Source organism: Lissotriton vulgaris, chromosome 4_1 (assembly GCF_964263255.1).
Source record: "Lissotriton vulgaris chromosome 4_1, aLisVul1.2, whole genome shotgun sequence".
NCBI classification, from domain to species: domain Eukaryota; kingdom Metazoa; phylum Chordata; class Amphibia; order Caudata; family Salamandridae; genus Lissotriton; species Lissotriton vulgaris.
This window is the reverse complement of record NC_141691.1, coordinates 473,887,503-473,904,900: the sequence shown is the minus strand read 5'-3', so window position 1 is coordinate 473,904,900 and position 17,398 is coordinate 473,887,503. Positions and strand designations below refer to the sequence as shown.

General features: G+C 41.7%; 1 protein-coding gene across 1 annotated transcript in view; it reads left to right on the top strand.

Annotated features, from left to right (window-relative positions):
• Window positions 1-17,192, top strand: part of KLHL4 (kelch like family member 4) — an 840,437-nt gene extending 823,245 nt beyond the window's left edge. Inside the window, exons 10-11 of the mRNA XM_086964616.1 lie at window positions 5,396-5,567; window positions 16,325-17,192. Of these exons, the coding sequence (XP_086820742.1) occupies window positions 5,396-5,567; window positions 16,325-16,387 (235 nt within the window). The 3' untranslated portion in view covers window positions 16,388-17,192. The remainder of the gene's footprint in view (window positions 1-5,395; window positions 5,568-16,324) is intronic.
• Window positions 17,193-17,398: the final 206 nt, after the last annotated feature.

Genomic DNA, 17,398 nt, shown 5'->3' with positions numbered 1-17,398 from the left:
TCCAGGATTGATATGGCCTGGGTCACTGATAAAATAATGCTATCTGCAGACATGGAAGGTTGCCCCAGGATACCTTCTGACCATAACCCCATCTTGCTTTCCTTCCAGTCCCAAGTAGAAGACAACGGGTGATGCTTTTTCATTCCCGCGCTATTTGCTAACAGATAGTGAGTTTGTCTCATTCACACATAAATATGTAATGGAATTCTTGCAACACAATGTGGGTACTGCCTCCCCTTGTATAGTGGGGGACACAGCGAAGGCTTATATAAGAGGGATCATCCAGCAAAATATCTTACTGCAAAATAAAAAGAGGCAGTACACCCCTAGAGCTGCTTGTTAAGCACTGATAAAGCTAGAATTCCTTCACACAGAGGCAATGCGGCAAGCGGGTCAAAATCAGGAACAGGTGTATGTTTCATCAATATATGAAATTTCATCCCTGGGTAGGATGCTTAAAGAAAATATTGCTGCTAGTTACAACAAGCATTCAGTATGAATATGGGAAACAGATTGGAATGTGCTGGTGAATCAGCTTGCTGACAATAAAGCTAAGAGGCAAATCAAGGTTATTAAAGGGGTGGATGGCACATTACACTTGCATCCATATTCAATAGTTGAGCAATTCTCCCAGTCCTATAAAAACTCTATACACAAAAGCATTCACTAGATTAAGGTCTGTTTAAGTATTTAAAAGGGTGCAACCTCCCATGTTTGAACGAAAAAGAGACTGCTTCTCTTAATCAAGAAATCCTACATGGGAAAATATCTGAAGCCCTGAAAATGCTACCTGGTGGTAAGGTAGCAGGGCATGATTCAATACCAATTGAGTTTTATAAAGTCTTTAAAAGCATTATAGTGCCACCACTGGGCGATGTCATTAAAATATAGGCATCAGAGGAGCAGTGCCTGGATCATGGAATGCAACAAATATTTTTTTTTTCTAAAATAGGACAAGCCACCTGAGGAATGTAGTTCCTATTGTCTGATATCCCTTATAAACACAGATGCAAACATTTTTGCTAAAGTTTTAGCAACTCGATTAGCACCTATGATGCCAGGATTTGTGTTGAATCAACAAAATAGTTTTATTCTGGGTAGGGATACCACAGCCCATGTTAACACTGCAATTGTGGTTTTCGATATAGCAAAGATATCTATGATTAATATAGGGATGGTTATGCTGGATGCCGAAAGGGCATTTGATCGTGTGGTTGGGCTGCTAATGGGCAACACTTTCATCATGTGGCCTTGGTGGGAGGTATAGTAAGTGGCTAAACTGCTCTATGCCAGTCTAAAATCAACTCCTTTACCAATATATCGTGGCACTTGACAGGGGTGTCCTCTCTCCCCACTATTATTTGCGCTATATATCGAGCCTTTTTTCCCGCGCATTACACTTTAGTATCGCATACTGCCATTGAGATCAGGGCTCTCTGAGCTGAAAATTATTGCTTAAGCCGACGATATAGCCCTGTTTACATCCAACCTGGCAGTTGCAGTAGACTTTGTTAAACTTGAGGCAGACAAATGTGGCTTTTTTTCCAGATATAAGCTAAATGCTAATAAGACATAGGTGCTTCTTAACTTTCACTATGACAGACCAATGCCGTGGGTGTGTTTAGCAGTCACTTACCTGGAGTTTGGTATTTCCCTGCGGAATGAGCACATACTGAGACTAAATTGTGATCTATTGCTGCAATCTGTTATCAAAAATTTGAGAAGCTGCCATAAATTGCCAATCTGCATAATAGGAAGATGTAATTCTATAAAAAGTAAAGTATTACCAACATTTTTATATTTCTCTTGTTCTATTCCCCTTTGTATCCCTAACTCTATTTTTAAGAAACTAGAGGGGGTAATAAGTAGCTTTATTTTGGGCTATATGCAAGCACAACGTGCAATAAGTTTTATAAAGCTTCTTTACAAACAAGGGAGGCTAAATCTTCCAGATTTTAAACTGTATTATTCAGCAGCGTTTGCTGGCCATCTTGAAAGCCTTTTGGTACCTGCGTATCAAGACTTTGTCATTGTCTTGCTCTTGGCTCTGACAGTAGAATGTTTCTATATAGAATCAATGATCCTAATTACTTCAAGAGAGTTTGTTTTAAGACTATCAGGGATTCTGTGTACCTATGGCGGGAAATGTTAACTAGATGCTCTCTGTCCCATACTCATGATAATCTTCCTTTGTGGGGCAATCTGATGCTTCCGAAGGTATTTCAGGAGACACTTATACAACTTAAATGGTTTCTGAACATTCGAAAAGCTTACAACTTTCTTTTGAACTTCCACGTCAGGTGTTTTTCAAATACCTGCAGATCAGGGACTATTTCTTGAGAGGGCAAGTGATAAAGACATCGGAGAGCTCCAAGGTATTGGCATGTTTGCATGGATTATCTTGGAAATCACTAATAAGTACTATGTATCAGCATTTCTGTGAGCTTAGAATGGACGGCAATGCAAAAATGGCGGTAAAATGGAGCAATGCTGTGGGGTTAGACATCACCCCAAAAGCAGTCAATAATGCATTACCACCATTATATGGATCAGTACATTCTATCAATCTAGAGTTGCAACAATTTCAGATGATCTGCATGCTAAATTACACTCCGGATAGCTAACTGGGCCCATCAAAGGAAGGTATGGGGCAATAGGAGCAAATGCCCAAAATGCAGGCTGATTGCTGCAAATATAATGCATATGTCTGCTACCTGCCCTGAGCTACAGACATTTTGGGACAAAACAAGGCATATTATGATTTTTTGCCAGGGTTTAGGTAAATAAGTAAGCTCTGGCCCAAGATCCCTTTACTCCATTATTCTTGTTGCTGTGCACATGGATTTTGACCAAAGCTAGAGGGACACCCTCTGTGAAGAAATGTGATTTTATATGGGGCTGACTTGCACAAGATCGTCAAGATAGGACGGGAGATTGGTTACTTATTTTTTGTTTTCTTTGTACACTGTAGCAATGTGCATTAACCTTTGTTAGCTGGTATTATTACTAATTATTTGATCTATAGGTAACCTCAAAGCACTGCTGAAATGCAACACTATAAATGCCAAGGGCCTCATTTATGAGCCCTTCCGTCACTTTTACGCCGCCGGTGCGTCACTTTGTTTGACGCACCAGTGGCGTAAAAAATGCGCCTTGTTGCGCCATATTTACAAAGTGATGCATCTAGGTAGATGCGTCACTTTGTAAACCCCTGTGCCACATTATACCTGCGCCAGGTATAATGTATGCAAGGGGGGCGTATTGACGCAAGAAAAGGTCGTAGAAATGACGCAGTGAAATCTATGAGATTTCACTGCGTCACTTCTAGGACGCCATTGCGTCAAAATCTTGCGCCTGCCTCACAGCAGGCGTAAGACTGACGCAGTCCCGTTCGCATGGGGCTTGTCCCATGTAAAAGGATGCATTGCTGGAGTTGCGTCACTTTTGTGACACACTCCGGCAATGCGTCACTTTTGCGCTACAGATAGGTCAGAAATACTGACGTATCTGTAACTCCTTGCGACATGATGCGTCATAATGTAAATATGACGCATCATTGGTGTTGCAAGGAGGGCGCAATGAAAAGTGACGCATCGCTGTTTTCACGCAGCGATGCGTCACTTTTCATAAATGAGGCCCCAAGAGTTCTTCATGACTGTCCCCTTTTGACAATAGAAACATGTTTTAAAAAAAAGAGGACTAATTCACAAACGTTTCTTTTACCAGCTGTGTCTTACTCAATACGAAGATGTGTCTTATTTTTACATTTTGAGAGTCAAACATACTTACTCATGTACCTGATTCACAAAGTTTTTTTTTCTGAATAAAGACTGTCTTGGCTACAAAACACTATACTGAAACTATCTTGACCAGGATAAAACTCTCCAGCAACAGCTTTCCTAGTATAAATCTTGACCATCATGGATCGGTGGCCATTTGACTGATTCACCCACATAAACTATCACCCACCCCTCTAATTTATTGTGTTAAAATGTGAATGTTATGCCTATCTCATATGTATCCGTATACCATGTCGTCACCATTCTATGTCATTCGTGTTGTGAAGCTCTCTGATACCCACGGGTCACACATTCGTCTGCCACGGATATAATATTCTCATTAAGAGAGAAAACAGTTGCTTATAAGAGGAGACTGACTAGTATAATTTGTATGCGCTGTCTTTGCCCGTGCTTTATACCTTGTAAGACTTGCCTATGTGTTATCTGTCCTGAACTACCAACACGTTTGAAGCACAGGGGGATTTCTAGTACTACTATCATAGGTAGGGAAGGAGACTTTTGATTATTTTTGCAGTATGCTTTGGACGCCACCATGTGGAAGATTGAAGAAATTCATATGTTTTCCCTTTTAGCTTTATTAAATATCTAGAAAAATAGACCATTCTCGCCGCACATTTTACCATATTTGTGGGTGTTTATACTGAATAAATAGAAGAGGGCGCTAGTTATTGCTAATTTTATTTTTTATGAGATATCCCTGTTTGTACTATACAACTTTTGAGACAATATTAGCATATTTCCTTTTACCTTACATTTTTTAGGAAAGCCTATACTGAGCATCTATTCATGATGGATTGTGGAATTAACACATTAAGCCCAGAAAAGTGCTGATTATAGTAAACACGTAGGAGCATGTTTACTCATATTTTGTGAAACGCAGCTCAGCAAGTGAAGTTGTCACGCTGCAGTGTGTGAAAGAGAGAGAATAGAACAGTGCCATATTTTCAAATATATGGGGCAGCTCTGCTCTCTACTGGTGCTGGTGCATTTGTGGGTGTCCAGAGCCAAAGCAGGCACCCTTGCATCATGGCGCAAGTGTTCTTACCTTGTGGTCAGGATAGTTTTTGTGCAAGAAGGGACACCTTCATGCACAAAAAATATCCTTTTAGGCTATTTCCTCTTTGTATGTGTAATGCTGAGTGCAGCACACTGACGAAAAGGAAATAACGAGGAGAAATAAAGATTATTTGTCTTATAACTACAGCCTCAGGTATACGCATTATTTTGGGGCAAACCTATGTTTACAAGTCTTTATAAAGATGGGTTTACATCAAAATACATGGGTGGATGCATGGGAGCACCCATGTACCTTCTATATCAAACCTATCTGATACAAGATAATGCAAGGCAGCACTGTGCTCAGCAATGTATTACTTTTTTATTTTTTTACAAAACCATTCAAATTGAGATTTGTATGGCTTTGTATGTTCCAACATGAATTTTGCGCCGGGCTGTGCCAAATAAGTGACACAACCCTGATGCAAAATCTTAGAAAATCTGGGCCATAACACTTATAATTAGCTAATGTAGCCAGAATTGCCAAACTCATTTTTTGTCAGTTATTAAATATTCTCATCAATACTCATATTTTTCAGATACGACCCTAAAACGGACAACTGGACTACTGTGTCTCCCCTGAGTGTGCCCAGAGATGCCGTTGGGGTGTGTCCACTAGGGGATAAGCTGTATGCTGTTGGAGGGTATGACGGAAATTCATACTTGAACACTGTAGAGTCATATGATGCACAGACTAATGAATGGACACAGGTAATCATCATCATTATCATTCTGTTGGCTATTTCAAACAAATATTCGAAAAGCAATATGTACGATATGTGAAAAAATATATGCGCTTGATTATTCCTTTAGACTAACATGTTCTTTAACTATATTTTACATATCAACTTTACGACATTAAAAGCTGACTAAGAAGGACAATGTTAGTTCATTGGTATATTCTATTATACCCGGGGGTACCACAATTTAAGACTTAAATCGATTAAATAAATTGAATTTCCCTCAAAAACAAGAATTCCCTATATAATTTATGGGTAAAAAAGCCTTATTAGTACTTGTTTTCCCACAATATTGACAGCTCTGCAAAGTGGAGAAAGCCAACATATAGGAGGGCCACGAAAACAGAATATAGGACTCCGCTTCTATAAATACAAGTTACTAAAATGTTACACACCATACTGCATGAAATTGCACTTTGTGTGCACTTTTAGGTGTAATATTTTGTAACAATTCGGTAACTTGCAATGAGTATATTATCACTATATGGCAATTATTCACCAAATGCATAGGCTGTGTTTCTTCAGATTTCACATGCAGTGCTATATATCACCACTGGAGCGAAAAACTCTAGCGAAAATATGGATACAAGTAGTTCCGCGTCCCAAATTTCAAGTTACGTTATGTGCTTGATTTTGGCCACTGTAATAAAAGCAAATACATAAAAACAGCCTAAGAATTTGCACAAAAAATACAGTTCATATATAGCCACCCATATTGATTATTTGCTCAAAAGCAGTAACAGACTTTGAAACCTTAGTTCATACCCAAATATGATTTAATTTCATTGCATCTGATACAAGTTAATGTCATCAGCATTTGTTTCTTACTGTAAAAGCTAGTAAATTATAAAAGTCTATGACTATCAGTCAAAGACTGCAGAGGCTATACTCTTCAAGTGGGTACAGGCACTTTCAACCCTTGCTAGAGGTGTACCATATGAAAATTCCTCCTATTTTATCTTATGGCCTTGAAAATATACACATCAAAACCTGGCAACCGGTAAAAGTGAAAGAAGGGACTCTTTTAAGTGAATTGTAAAAAGTGAATCAAGCTGTCCCAGTCCAAGCTAATTGCCTAGAGTTATTCTAAGCTAGTACATACGCTATGGCTATTTCCAACATAATAAGATGGGAGTATAACCTTTTACACACCGACCTAGGCTCCCTTAGGCACATTTTAAAATTGGAGACTTTTAGAATTGAGTCGTCGCAGTTCACTTTTAATAAGAATCTTAGTATAGCCCTTAACTTGTCTCATTCCACAGTAGCACTTTAACAAACCCGGATACCAGCACATTTGAAGCTTTTCTTAAAGAACCTGTTACCAAGAATAAGTATTGATTTGGATGTAGAGCACTGCTCCCAATTAAAACACTATGTACAACATGTAAATAGCATGGAATGTAGATCTCCCAAGCAATACAAACATAGTCGACTAGAACATAGGATACAACACTGTATTCTTTTATTGAGGTTTGGTATCCTCCCATGAAAAGGATATACAGCAAAATGGAACAACTTAGAACACACAACAGGAATCTGTGATTTGTGTAATGGAGGAGTACAAGATCTACCTCATGTATTGTTAGTCTGCCCAAATCCGATCCTGGTAGAGGGCTGGCGGTGGTTTATAAAGCCCATTTGTTTTAGATATAATGTTTCTTCTGCAGAAGGTTTATTTATTTGTTATAATTTGTACATTTTTTTATCTTTTTAAAGTTGTTTAAAGTGTATTACAACAAATGTTTTAAGTGTATGTGCTTGGTATTTGTTGCCCTCAGCAAAGTTCTAAATCAAATCAAATAAAAAACTTTTAACTTTGACAATCAGTTATTGCTTTACAAAATAGCACAGCATGGGTCAGTGTTTGAGCATCAACTTGACAGAGAGGACTGTTTACTTCTTAATTCAGCTCTCTAAAAAGCTTTGTTGATTTGCATTTCCCATACGTGCATATTTATTCTACACAACAACATATACAACTCATAACTTTCACATTTAAAAAATTAATTTCTACCAGAATATTTTGCTCGTGGACATAAACTCCTCTTATGTATTCAGCTCAACGATCCTAATATAAATGTCAGATTAACATACCATTAAACATCTACTTCGACTTCTACCGTGTTTTAATAATGTTCCCTTCTCCTGCTATTGTAATAGGATGACAGCTTGCTAACGTTCTCATATAATGATCATATTCAATATTCATCATGACTAATTCTAACCTCAGTGTAAACCCAGGGGTTCGTTGTGCCAATCTCAGCCATCATTTCTAGGTTACTGAATGATATCTGGGTCTGTCTGGAGTATAACCACACACCTTAGCTTAGCAAGCTCACCATGTTTAGCTCACAGACTTTCCCTAGAGCCTGATTGTCTTATGCTACATGCTGTTATCTAATTTACTTTACGTCCCAGCAATCGTCTTTGGATACCCAATAATGAACCAATGTGTATGTGAATGACAAAGTAGAAGAGAAATACACTCCTAGATAAACAATTTCAAGAGGTCAGTTATAGTGTCCAGAGTAATTTACAGCATGTCAGTGTCCATCTGACCACTATTTCCAGTGGCGTAACAAAACTTGAGCCCCCTCCCCCGCGCAAAATACATGGGCCCCGAGACCCAGTCCGGAGCCTGCTGCCTGTGCGCAAGGCCGGAGGGAGCTCGGGGGCTAATGTTACACCACTGACAAATATGGGGCAAATTTACAATTACTGGCGCATCCCTGCAAATTAGCCGGGATGCGCCAGTAATTGTGCGCCATGCCTCCGCCACCCATGATGCGCTGCATTTACAATGCGGTGCACCATGGGGCAAAAACGGCACAGATGCATCACGCATCTGTGCAGCTCCAGCAATGCTCTGGGGGGGCCATTCTACTAATGCTGCGTCAAGCCTTACGCCTGCTTCAAGCAAGCACAGGCTTTTGACGTAGCATTGGCCTAAAAGTGACTGAGTGAAATTTTGTAGATTTCACTCAGCCACTTTTAGGAGGCATTCCTGCGCCGGAACGCCCCTCCCCCCCCCCCCCTGCACCGGAATGCCTCCTTAAGGCGCAGAGCTTAACAACGTAACGCATCTCCCAGATGCGTCACATTGTAAATAGCCCGCACCATGGCGCATCTTTTGCGCCGCCGCTGCGTCACAAAAGTGATGCAACGGCGGCGCAAAAGAGGCGCAAGGGGCTTGTAAATCTGCCTCTATGTTTGTTCTCCCTGCGTAAATCTTTAAACAGTTAAACTTACAGCAGTCATCAAACCTCATTTGGGCATGTTGTAAACCAGTAGAGGTCAGATTAAAAGTATTGTGTCATCTTCATTAAAGAGAAATTGGATTGTTTCTGTATTCAAAATGGGTAGAAAATATTGTATTTATTTTAAGGCTTCCGGACCATTACAAAAGTTGATGTTAAATAGTAGCAGTGCTAAAATGCAAATTTGCCTACTCCCTTTTGGTGGTTTTTGTGACAGTCCACATTCTCCTCTGTTTGTATTTTGCATACATTAATTACTATGTAGTTCAATTATTAATCGCAGCAATAATATCAAAACTCTTTTTGAATCACATTGTATTTCCGTCTCTTAAGTAGAATCATGTTGCCATGCTATTATATGACACATACATAGCAGTAAGCCTCATTTTCCACCTATTCTTTAAAACTTCTAAGAGATGTTATTCAAAAATCTTGCCCAAAATATCAGTCCTGCTGATCATCCTGTAGCTTTCTGGAGGGGAGTGAGCACCTCAATTAGTGTTAGAGTATTGTAATTCATAGCACATGTTCTGCCCTGATTAAACCCCTTAGATTTCCTAATATTTGAACCACTGGATTTTGAGCCTGATTTTCACCAATGGTTAGCTTTGCTGAAATTGATGTGCGTACTACCAACTGTGAGTGCCAGCATTTTAAATTAAAGTCTGTTGCTGTATAGCTGGGGTGAAGAGGCTCTGCACATGTTATATTTCAACACAGGTACACATGCATGTTCTGGCGTGCCTGGGCTGAGCAAATAAAACTACTGTCTAACTTGGCCCTGTATGTGTGTACAGTAAGCCTTGCACCGATGGGAGTTTGAGTAAATTGTTTGTAAACTCTCCCTTAAACAATAAAATCCAAATTTCACTTTGACTATAGTGTGAGTCCGTAGAGCATTATTGAGAATAAGTTGTGTTTCAGTGTAAGTGTGCAGTAGTTGTGTGTAGTTACATTGTAAATGAAAGCTATATCAAGGATTGGCTTAATATTGGCTAAGTAAAGAGAAAAAAATAAATGTTCTTTCCTCATGTTTGAAAAGATCCTAAGATCAAATATAAGATGATTTGGCCATATTTCCACTCCTTCATATACTTTGAGTTTTGTAGCCAACCCTTAATGAGATTCGTGCTTTGAACTAACCTGTTGGGCCATGTTATTTCTCAGCTGTCCACCAGTTAAAATAAATTATCCTCCAAACAATAGACCCATATCTAGAGAAATCATCTTCTCCTGACAGAAGAAAAGGGATGGGGTGAACTCTGCATAGGGTAATCAGATGTCATTTCACTGATAATACTTTTCATGCCTTTCCCATAAGGACAAAGGTAAGGAGGGAGACTTGTGCACCACTCACTCCAGGAGCTTCCTTTTAAAGTTTGGGAGTTTGGGAGAAAGAACCAGTTTGCTGTGACGGTTACAGGCAGGTTGGTCAGGGGGGCTTAATGGCAGATATCTGAGCTCTCCTAGATCATTTGGAACTAAACTCCAGAAATATGCAAATATTTAGAGGCCAGAAAACCTCATATCAACTCTCCTTGTGGCTACAGTGCTCCACCAAGAGTAAAATGATTGAAATACTGTTATAAACAGTCCTTCTGGCCTGGAGAAAACCACTGTTGTTTCACCAACAATGGGAAAAGTTGCTCAGCGAGTCCACAAGGACATCAGGCCTAGAAGAGCAGACCGTGAGAAAAGTGTTGGGTTAGTGGAAAGCCAACAACCCCATGAGGACTTGTCCTTGCCGCAGGCTCATCTGAAAGCTCACAGGTATCTGACAAGGGGACAGGGGCACCAACTTCTACAAAAATTATAATAAAAAGGCACCAATGGGAGAGCTTTGCACAAAACAAGGCAATAATGAAAACCTCACTTAAAACTTACATAATCCAGTTTTGCACTTGCAAAAGTATTCACTCACACAGAGGTTTCGGTGCAAGTGCTTCTCCTCCTATTGGAGGCATTGGACTTGGCGCTTATTGCAAGGTCACCCCAGAATGTTTTTCCTTCCTCCAATATTGTTTTCTGACCAGTTTTTGTTGGTTTTATGACTCTTGGGAATTTACCACTGCTGTTCAGTTCTAAAGTGCATGTGCTCTCTCTTGTAAACATGGTTAGATTGGTCTACACCTAGTTGGCATATTTAATTTACCTGAAAGCCCCTTCTACAGTGGCATTCCATATACACATGCCTGTAAATTAAATGCTACTAATAGGCTTGCAGCAGTGCTCGCGCCACCCACCGAAGTAGCCTTCCAAACCTGTCTCAGGACTCTGCCCCTGCAGGACCTGCGTGGGCAGTTTACTGCCGCAGTGATGTTTGATGCAAAGTGGGTGCCACGTCTGAAACTCCCCTTTTACTACATGTAAGTCACCCCTAAGGTAGGCCTTAGCTAGACCTATGGGCAAGATGCTGTGTAGGTAAAAGGTAGGACATGTGCCTTAACTGTGTGGTATGCCTTGGTAGTGAGAAACAACCTATTTGGTTTCTCACAGTTGTGAGGCCGCCCTCTCATAGGTTTGCATTGGATATTCCCTGATATGTGCTTCAGTGGTAATTTCTGACATGACAGGGGTAGTGTGACCATTTTTAGTATGTTTAGAATAGTAGTGATAAATCCTGCTTAATGGTGAAAGCAGATTTGTCATTACTATTTTAGAAATGCCACTTTTAGAAGTGGGTATTTCTGTGTGCTTATGTGTCTTTGTGCTCTGTCTGGATGTTTATTCACCATCTGGTTTTGACAGTTAGGAGAGAGGGGATGTGCATTCATTCTAAACAGTCACAAGGGGAGTTGAGGTGTGTACTGCCTTTCCTGGGTGTATCAGCACTAGGCTGAATAGACCTTGGCTGCATTCAGAGTAGCGGGATGAGTTTCCCTTGCTCCTGCATAGGCCTGGTCTGCATTTAGAGTGGTGGGAGGAGGTGCACCTGCACCTGATTAGAGCTTTGCCTGCCTTCTACAATCTGTCTCCACCCCCCCCCCCTGGGGTGTGTCTAGAGCCAGGGCCTGAGATGTGAATGGGGGAGCTGGTCACTTCTATACAGTGTTTGAAGAGCCCCCCAGAACAAATCATTTCTGACTATAAGTACAGGGTCTGTGACCCCATGAATTAGACACGTTGTGGACTTGTAACCAGATGCTGCTAGATCGCAACCAGAGGACTGCTGTGTGCCAGGAGGAACTGCCATTTGGATCACCTGCTTGCTGTCCTGAAGGAACGTCTCCTCTGCAGGTTGACTATATGTGTTGGCCTGCCTGCTTTTCCTGTGTGTGTGTGTCCCCAGTGCTCTCAACAATGGCCTAGATCGGTGGCTCCATGAGCATCTCTGACATGGGATTCTTGCCTCTGTGAGTCCGGCAGCAGAGTGACCCAAGATGGGAGTGAGGGTACTCCCACTTAAGTTTTGGCAACCCAGTCCGTGGCAAGCACTGGATTCATGCTGATGGTGTATGTTTTGCTTGGTGTGCTCTAGCCCAAAGTCAGCGCGTGGTAAGCGCTCTGCTCCTGCCTGCTCGGGGTAGAAACAGGCACAATGAAGGGAGCTGTGACACCCTGATTGAGCACCTATTGCAAGGCACCCAAGGAGCTCCCTTCCCTGCATCTTGTAGAAGCCTGCAACTCCCCTTCCTCTCCTGCCAGCCGAAGTTGTGATTGAGAGGGCAGGGTCTGTGAGGATCTGCTGGGCAGCCGCGGTCAGGGAGAGAAGCATACTGGCAAGAATCTCTGGAAGCCTGCCACACTGCCTCGAGGTAGAATGGGGCTGAAATTCAGCCTGCAGCGGCCAGACAGAAAATGGCCTTCATGTCAGTGCCACCCTGTTCCAGGCCCGCCCATCGCCGGACAGACTTTTGCTAGTGAGCTGAGAGCCCCAATGGGGACAGGGGCAAAACCAAGGTGAGCCTGCATAGCAGTTGTCTGGAGATCCAGACGTAGAGAGTGTTGCCATAGTCCAGCCTGCTGGTGATGAGTGCTTGCAGGATTGTCCATCTGGTGTTCTGAGAAGAGGTAGGTGATAAATGTTGCTCCGCCATCAGAGTTGGCAAAATTTCGGCCACTCTGTGTTATCCATTTAACGTGGAGATCCGTCCATATTGGGTAAGTTGGTGAGCATGTGCAAGATTTGGTATCCCCTAGCATGATTTTTGGTTGTAAGGAGGGAACCCGGCAATATTTTCCCAACTCGGGCAGTCGTGGGTGGTCACCACTATTCATGGTCAGAAAGCTGCAGCTTCAGAATAAAATCTACTCAAGTGACAGCAACATCAACTCAAGAAGCAGCACCCTCCAGTGTGCAACATGCTGCAGTTTGCGCTGATTTTTCAGTACAGATTAAACTCCAAATGCTAAAAATGAGCAAAAGCAGTATGACATGGCTAATTCTTCACATTTGCAGAACTCTGTGGTGTCTCACACAATTTTCATGTAACTCAGTGGAATAGCATGGAGTGTAACTCTACAAATACCGCCCAACTTTAGTTCTGAGGATACCATTTGAAGATTTTTTTCAGCATGCGTAGAATCTGGAGGGAGTAAGTGCACACTACGTTAACTCGAATGGTTATATTAGCTTGTCATCTATGATGACCCCTAGATTTCTTGCGTGGTTTGTGGGTCTGGGTCCTTGCTCAGACGGCAACCAGGTGGAGTCCCATGGGGGAAATTGTTGCCAAAGACCAGTAGTACGGTTCCCATCCAGTCTGCTACCATGCTCATGCAGTTGACAAAGCTTATTCTGGTGGTGGTTGTTTTTTTCTTCAGAGAGAGGATGAGTCGGTGTCATTGGTGTAGGAGATGGCGGTGATGTCTTGTGATCAGATGATGTTGGCAAGTGTTGTCATGTATATGTTTAAAAGGGTGGAGCTGAGGGACAATCCCTGTGGCATTCTGCATATCAATTTCTAAGTCACTGTTGTGAAGGGTGGCAGACTGACTCTTTGGATTCTTCTTGTGAGGTAGGAGCCGATTCATATGAGAGTGAATTCCTGTATGCCTAACTCATGGAGCCCTTCTATTATGGGTATTATAGGAAACAGTGTTAAAGTTTGCAGAGAGGTTGGGCAGGATGAGGACCTCTGGTTCTCCTCAGTTGGGGATGATTTGAATGTCGTTTGTGGCTGCAATGATTGCGGTTTTGGCACCGTGGTTTTTTTCTGCATCCTGATTGAGTGTTGTTTAGAAGATGGCGAAGTTCGAGATGGATTTTGAGTTGCTTTTTGATGGCCTTCTCAATCACTTTGGTTTGATAGGGAAACAGGGAGTTGCTCAGTTGATTCAGGTCAGCTGTGGGTTTCTCTGTGAGGAGGGCATTGATTAATGCAAGTTTTGATTCATCCAGCAAAGTGGCAGACGTGATGAAGATATTGATGATGTGGGTTAGGGTAGGGGTGATTGGTTATGCTCCCAGGTTGTGGATGTGGTGGGGCACTGAGTGGATGGTTCAAATGATTGTCTTTGAGTTGTTTCTGATGAGGATTGTCCATTCGGTCAGGTAGCCATCATGGTTGTTGGTGGGTAGGTTAGCAACAAGTTCTCTGCGGTTGGGTTAGTTCTGTGAGGCTGCTTTTGATTTTACAATTTCTCTGTGGAAGAAGTTGGATTTATCGTTGCAGAGTTGCTGGAAGTGATGTTGGTGAGAGTGACTTAGTGTGAGAATAAATCCTTGATGATCGAGGGTTCCCTGGCACTGGCAGTCGAACATGCCTTTGGCACACCAGTAGCCTCCCGGACAGATGCTGTTGCTGCCACGCTTAGTAGAGCGGTTGGCTGGTCATTGGTACCTATGGCCATGTGACAGGGAGAGATGATGTAAGATACCTGACAGTTGCAGGCACACCAGTGAATCTGCAGGACAGCTGGATCACCGATTTTGTATGACACTGCGTTTTTTTGTTATTGCACCCTTATTTTTCTTTCACACACTTGCAGTAACTTTTATAATAGAGATCCTGAAGAAGGCCACAACACTATTTTAGAACAATACGGCTGAAACATGTTAATCACTTTTGAGTGTAGCTGTCTCTAATTACGGCAGCCACACTTCTCGACTTTTGGTTTTAATCCTGGCACCACAAAGCATCAATGAACTATGTTAGGCTTACCTTGTTGCTAGTTTTATTTATTCTCACAGTTCAGTTAGCACTGCACCACCACACTCACACTCACACATTCTCTCACATTAGGTCTTAGTAATGCCCCTTTTCTCCACTAAAACATCCCTGAGCTCCTCCCTCGCAGCGAGGGGGTTGTAGCTCGCTTCACGACTAGGTTCGCGACGCGAGGAGGTATCCCCATGATGAAGCATGACAGCTTTGGTGTGTGAGGGAAACCATCCTTAAAAGGGACACCCCCACTCTTTCCCACAGCACTGTTTTCTCCTCTTTCTCACATTGGGGTAACCAGTAGTCCATTGCTCGGACCCACAGCCTTCTTGTGTTATTTATTGTCTGAATTGGGGAGAGTGCCCTCTCTGGTCCATCAAATCTCCTCCAGCCCCCCATTGTGAATTACACCAGTAGCGCTCCCACTGGGTGTGTCCATTGGACATCTGTGTTGCAGATGCCAATAAGTAGGTACTGGGAGGGTAGAGGAGTGCAGGGTGCTGTTATGTCATTTACTAGGCTGATTGGCGATGGCAAATTAAGTCCTCTTGCTTGGCTTCTTCTTTTAAAGACGGTTTTGGTGGGGAAATCATAATGTCACTTCCTGTCCAAATGTATGATTGGAAATTCTGTGATGTCACTTCCAGTGTAGGTGGATGGTGGTTGATCCAGTGATGTCAGTTCCTGTTCTGATGGGTGATGGGAAATTATGTCCTCTTGCTGGGCTTCTTCTTTTATAGACAGCTTTGGCAGGAAAACGTAGATCATATGTGACCGTACAGTGTAAACTGTACCTGGAGCAGTATTGCATCCTTTAATGACAAAAATTGGATGTGTCCACAGCAGAACTGCCTAATCAGTGGTGCTATGCACTGTAATGCTGTCACACACTACAGCCTATCTTGCTCCCCTAGAATTCAAAAGGTCATCCCATGGCGGATTAAAATTGGACAGACTGAAAGGGATCATTAAAAACAGCACATAAGGTGCCATATGGCTTTTCTGAAGCGGGTGGGAGGCACTTTGACACTTTAAATGCACCCCTCGCAAATGAACAGAGCTAAAATGCTCCCACTCTACAACTTGCAAGTTCGTTCACTATTACCGAGTTGGCCGTGAAGGTCCTTCTTCATTAAGTAAATTATGTTGATTAACAGCTTGAGAACAAATCTGCTTTTGTGCCCTACATTGGTACCTAGGCGACGTGTATGATACTTTCCTATGTAACGTCTGTCATTTGAGATTTGTTTGTACGTGTAGGCATTTATGCCAATAAAAGTGAATAAAATGAACAATAACGCAAGAAATACGTTTTTTATGTGAATTGTCAGTTGCTAAAATTGTGTTTGTTGCCTGTCTTGCAGGACGTGCCTCTTAATATCGGAAGAGCTGGGGCCTGCATCGTTGTTGTGAAAATGCCATTATAAATCTACAGCGTTTCTGGGGAAAAACAGGACAGTTACATGTGTTTGAGGAAAAGGAACATCTTTGCTATCTTTTGGATTTTATATAAATGACTACCACATTGTTTTGTATGCACTGTTCTTTCCAATATGCTTATCTTAAGCCATTGCATGGCATGAACAAAGAAAGTGTGATGGGCTCTCCGAAAAAAGCAAATATTTGATCATTCATGGCATGCGTACAATTTCTAAACAACGTCGACACATTGCTGTGAACTACACAGCAATACCTACGCACAGACACAGGCACCCACATGACCACCTATTACATATTTCAAAACGTAACCTAATATGTAATTATGTGTCTGTTTATGCATATACAAGTAACACATGATTACACACTAGCTTCATAATTTAGTGAATGGTGTACTAATGTTTGCTACGTTTCATAGAGTGGTACAAAAATACACCCTGCCATGATAAACACATATTTATTTTTTCTTAATATTATCTTAAAAAGTACACAGTACTTACCAACAACCTAACCAAAGAATGTAGATGTTTAAGTGTGTGTTTGATAAATCCACATGTAGAAAAATTACATCAAGCCAGTCTTGATATGGGATGCGAATGCGCACCAACAATGCATAAGCAAAGCATTCTACTGTGTGAAACAGGTTTCAGTAAGGGTAACATTGCTCCTCTTTGTAATCAGTATTGTTCAGAACGCCGGGACAAATCTCATAGACATGCTTATAGGTGTATGTATCAATTAACCAACAACAGTTACATTAAAAGAAAAAAAGATAAGTTAAGATCCCAACCAAGTAAAATAAATAAGAAAAGCAAAGGAAAAATTGAAAAAATTGGTCATTGTAACTAGTCATTGTAGCTCAGAAAATGCCCCCGTCGCACAGCGGGATGGGAAGAACCCTATGACGAAGCATGCCACCATGAGACATCTTGGTGGGTGAGGCTCATTTTATGGAAACTTTCTGTTTCCAGACTTTAAGGAACAGTGGAAAGATAGCCCAT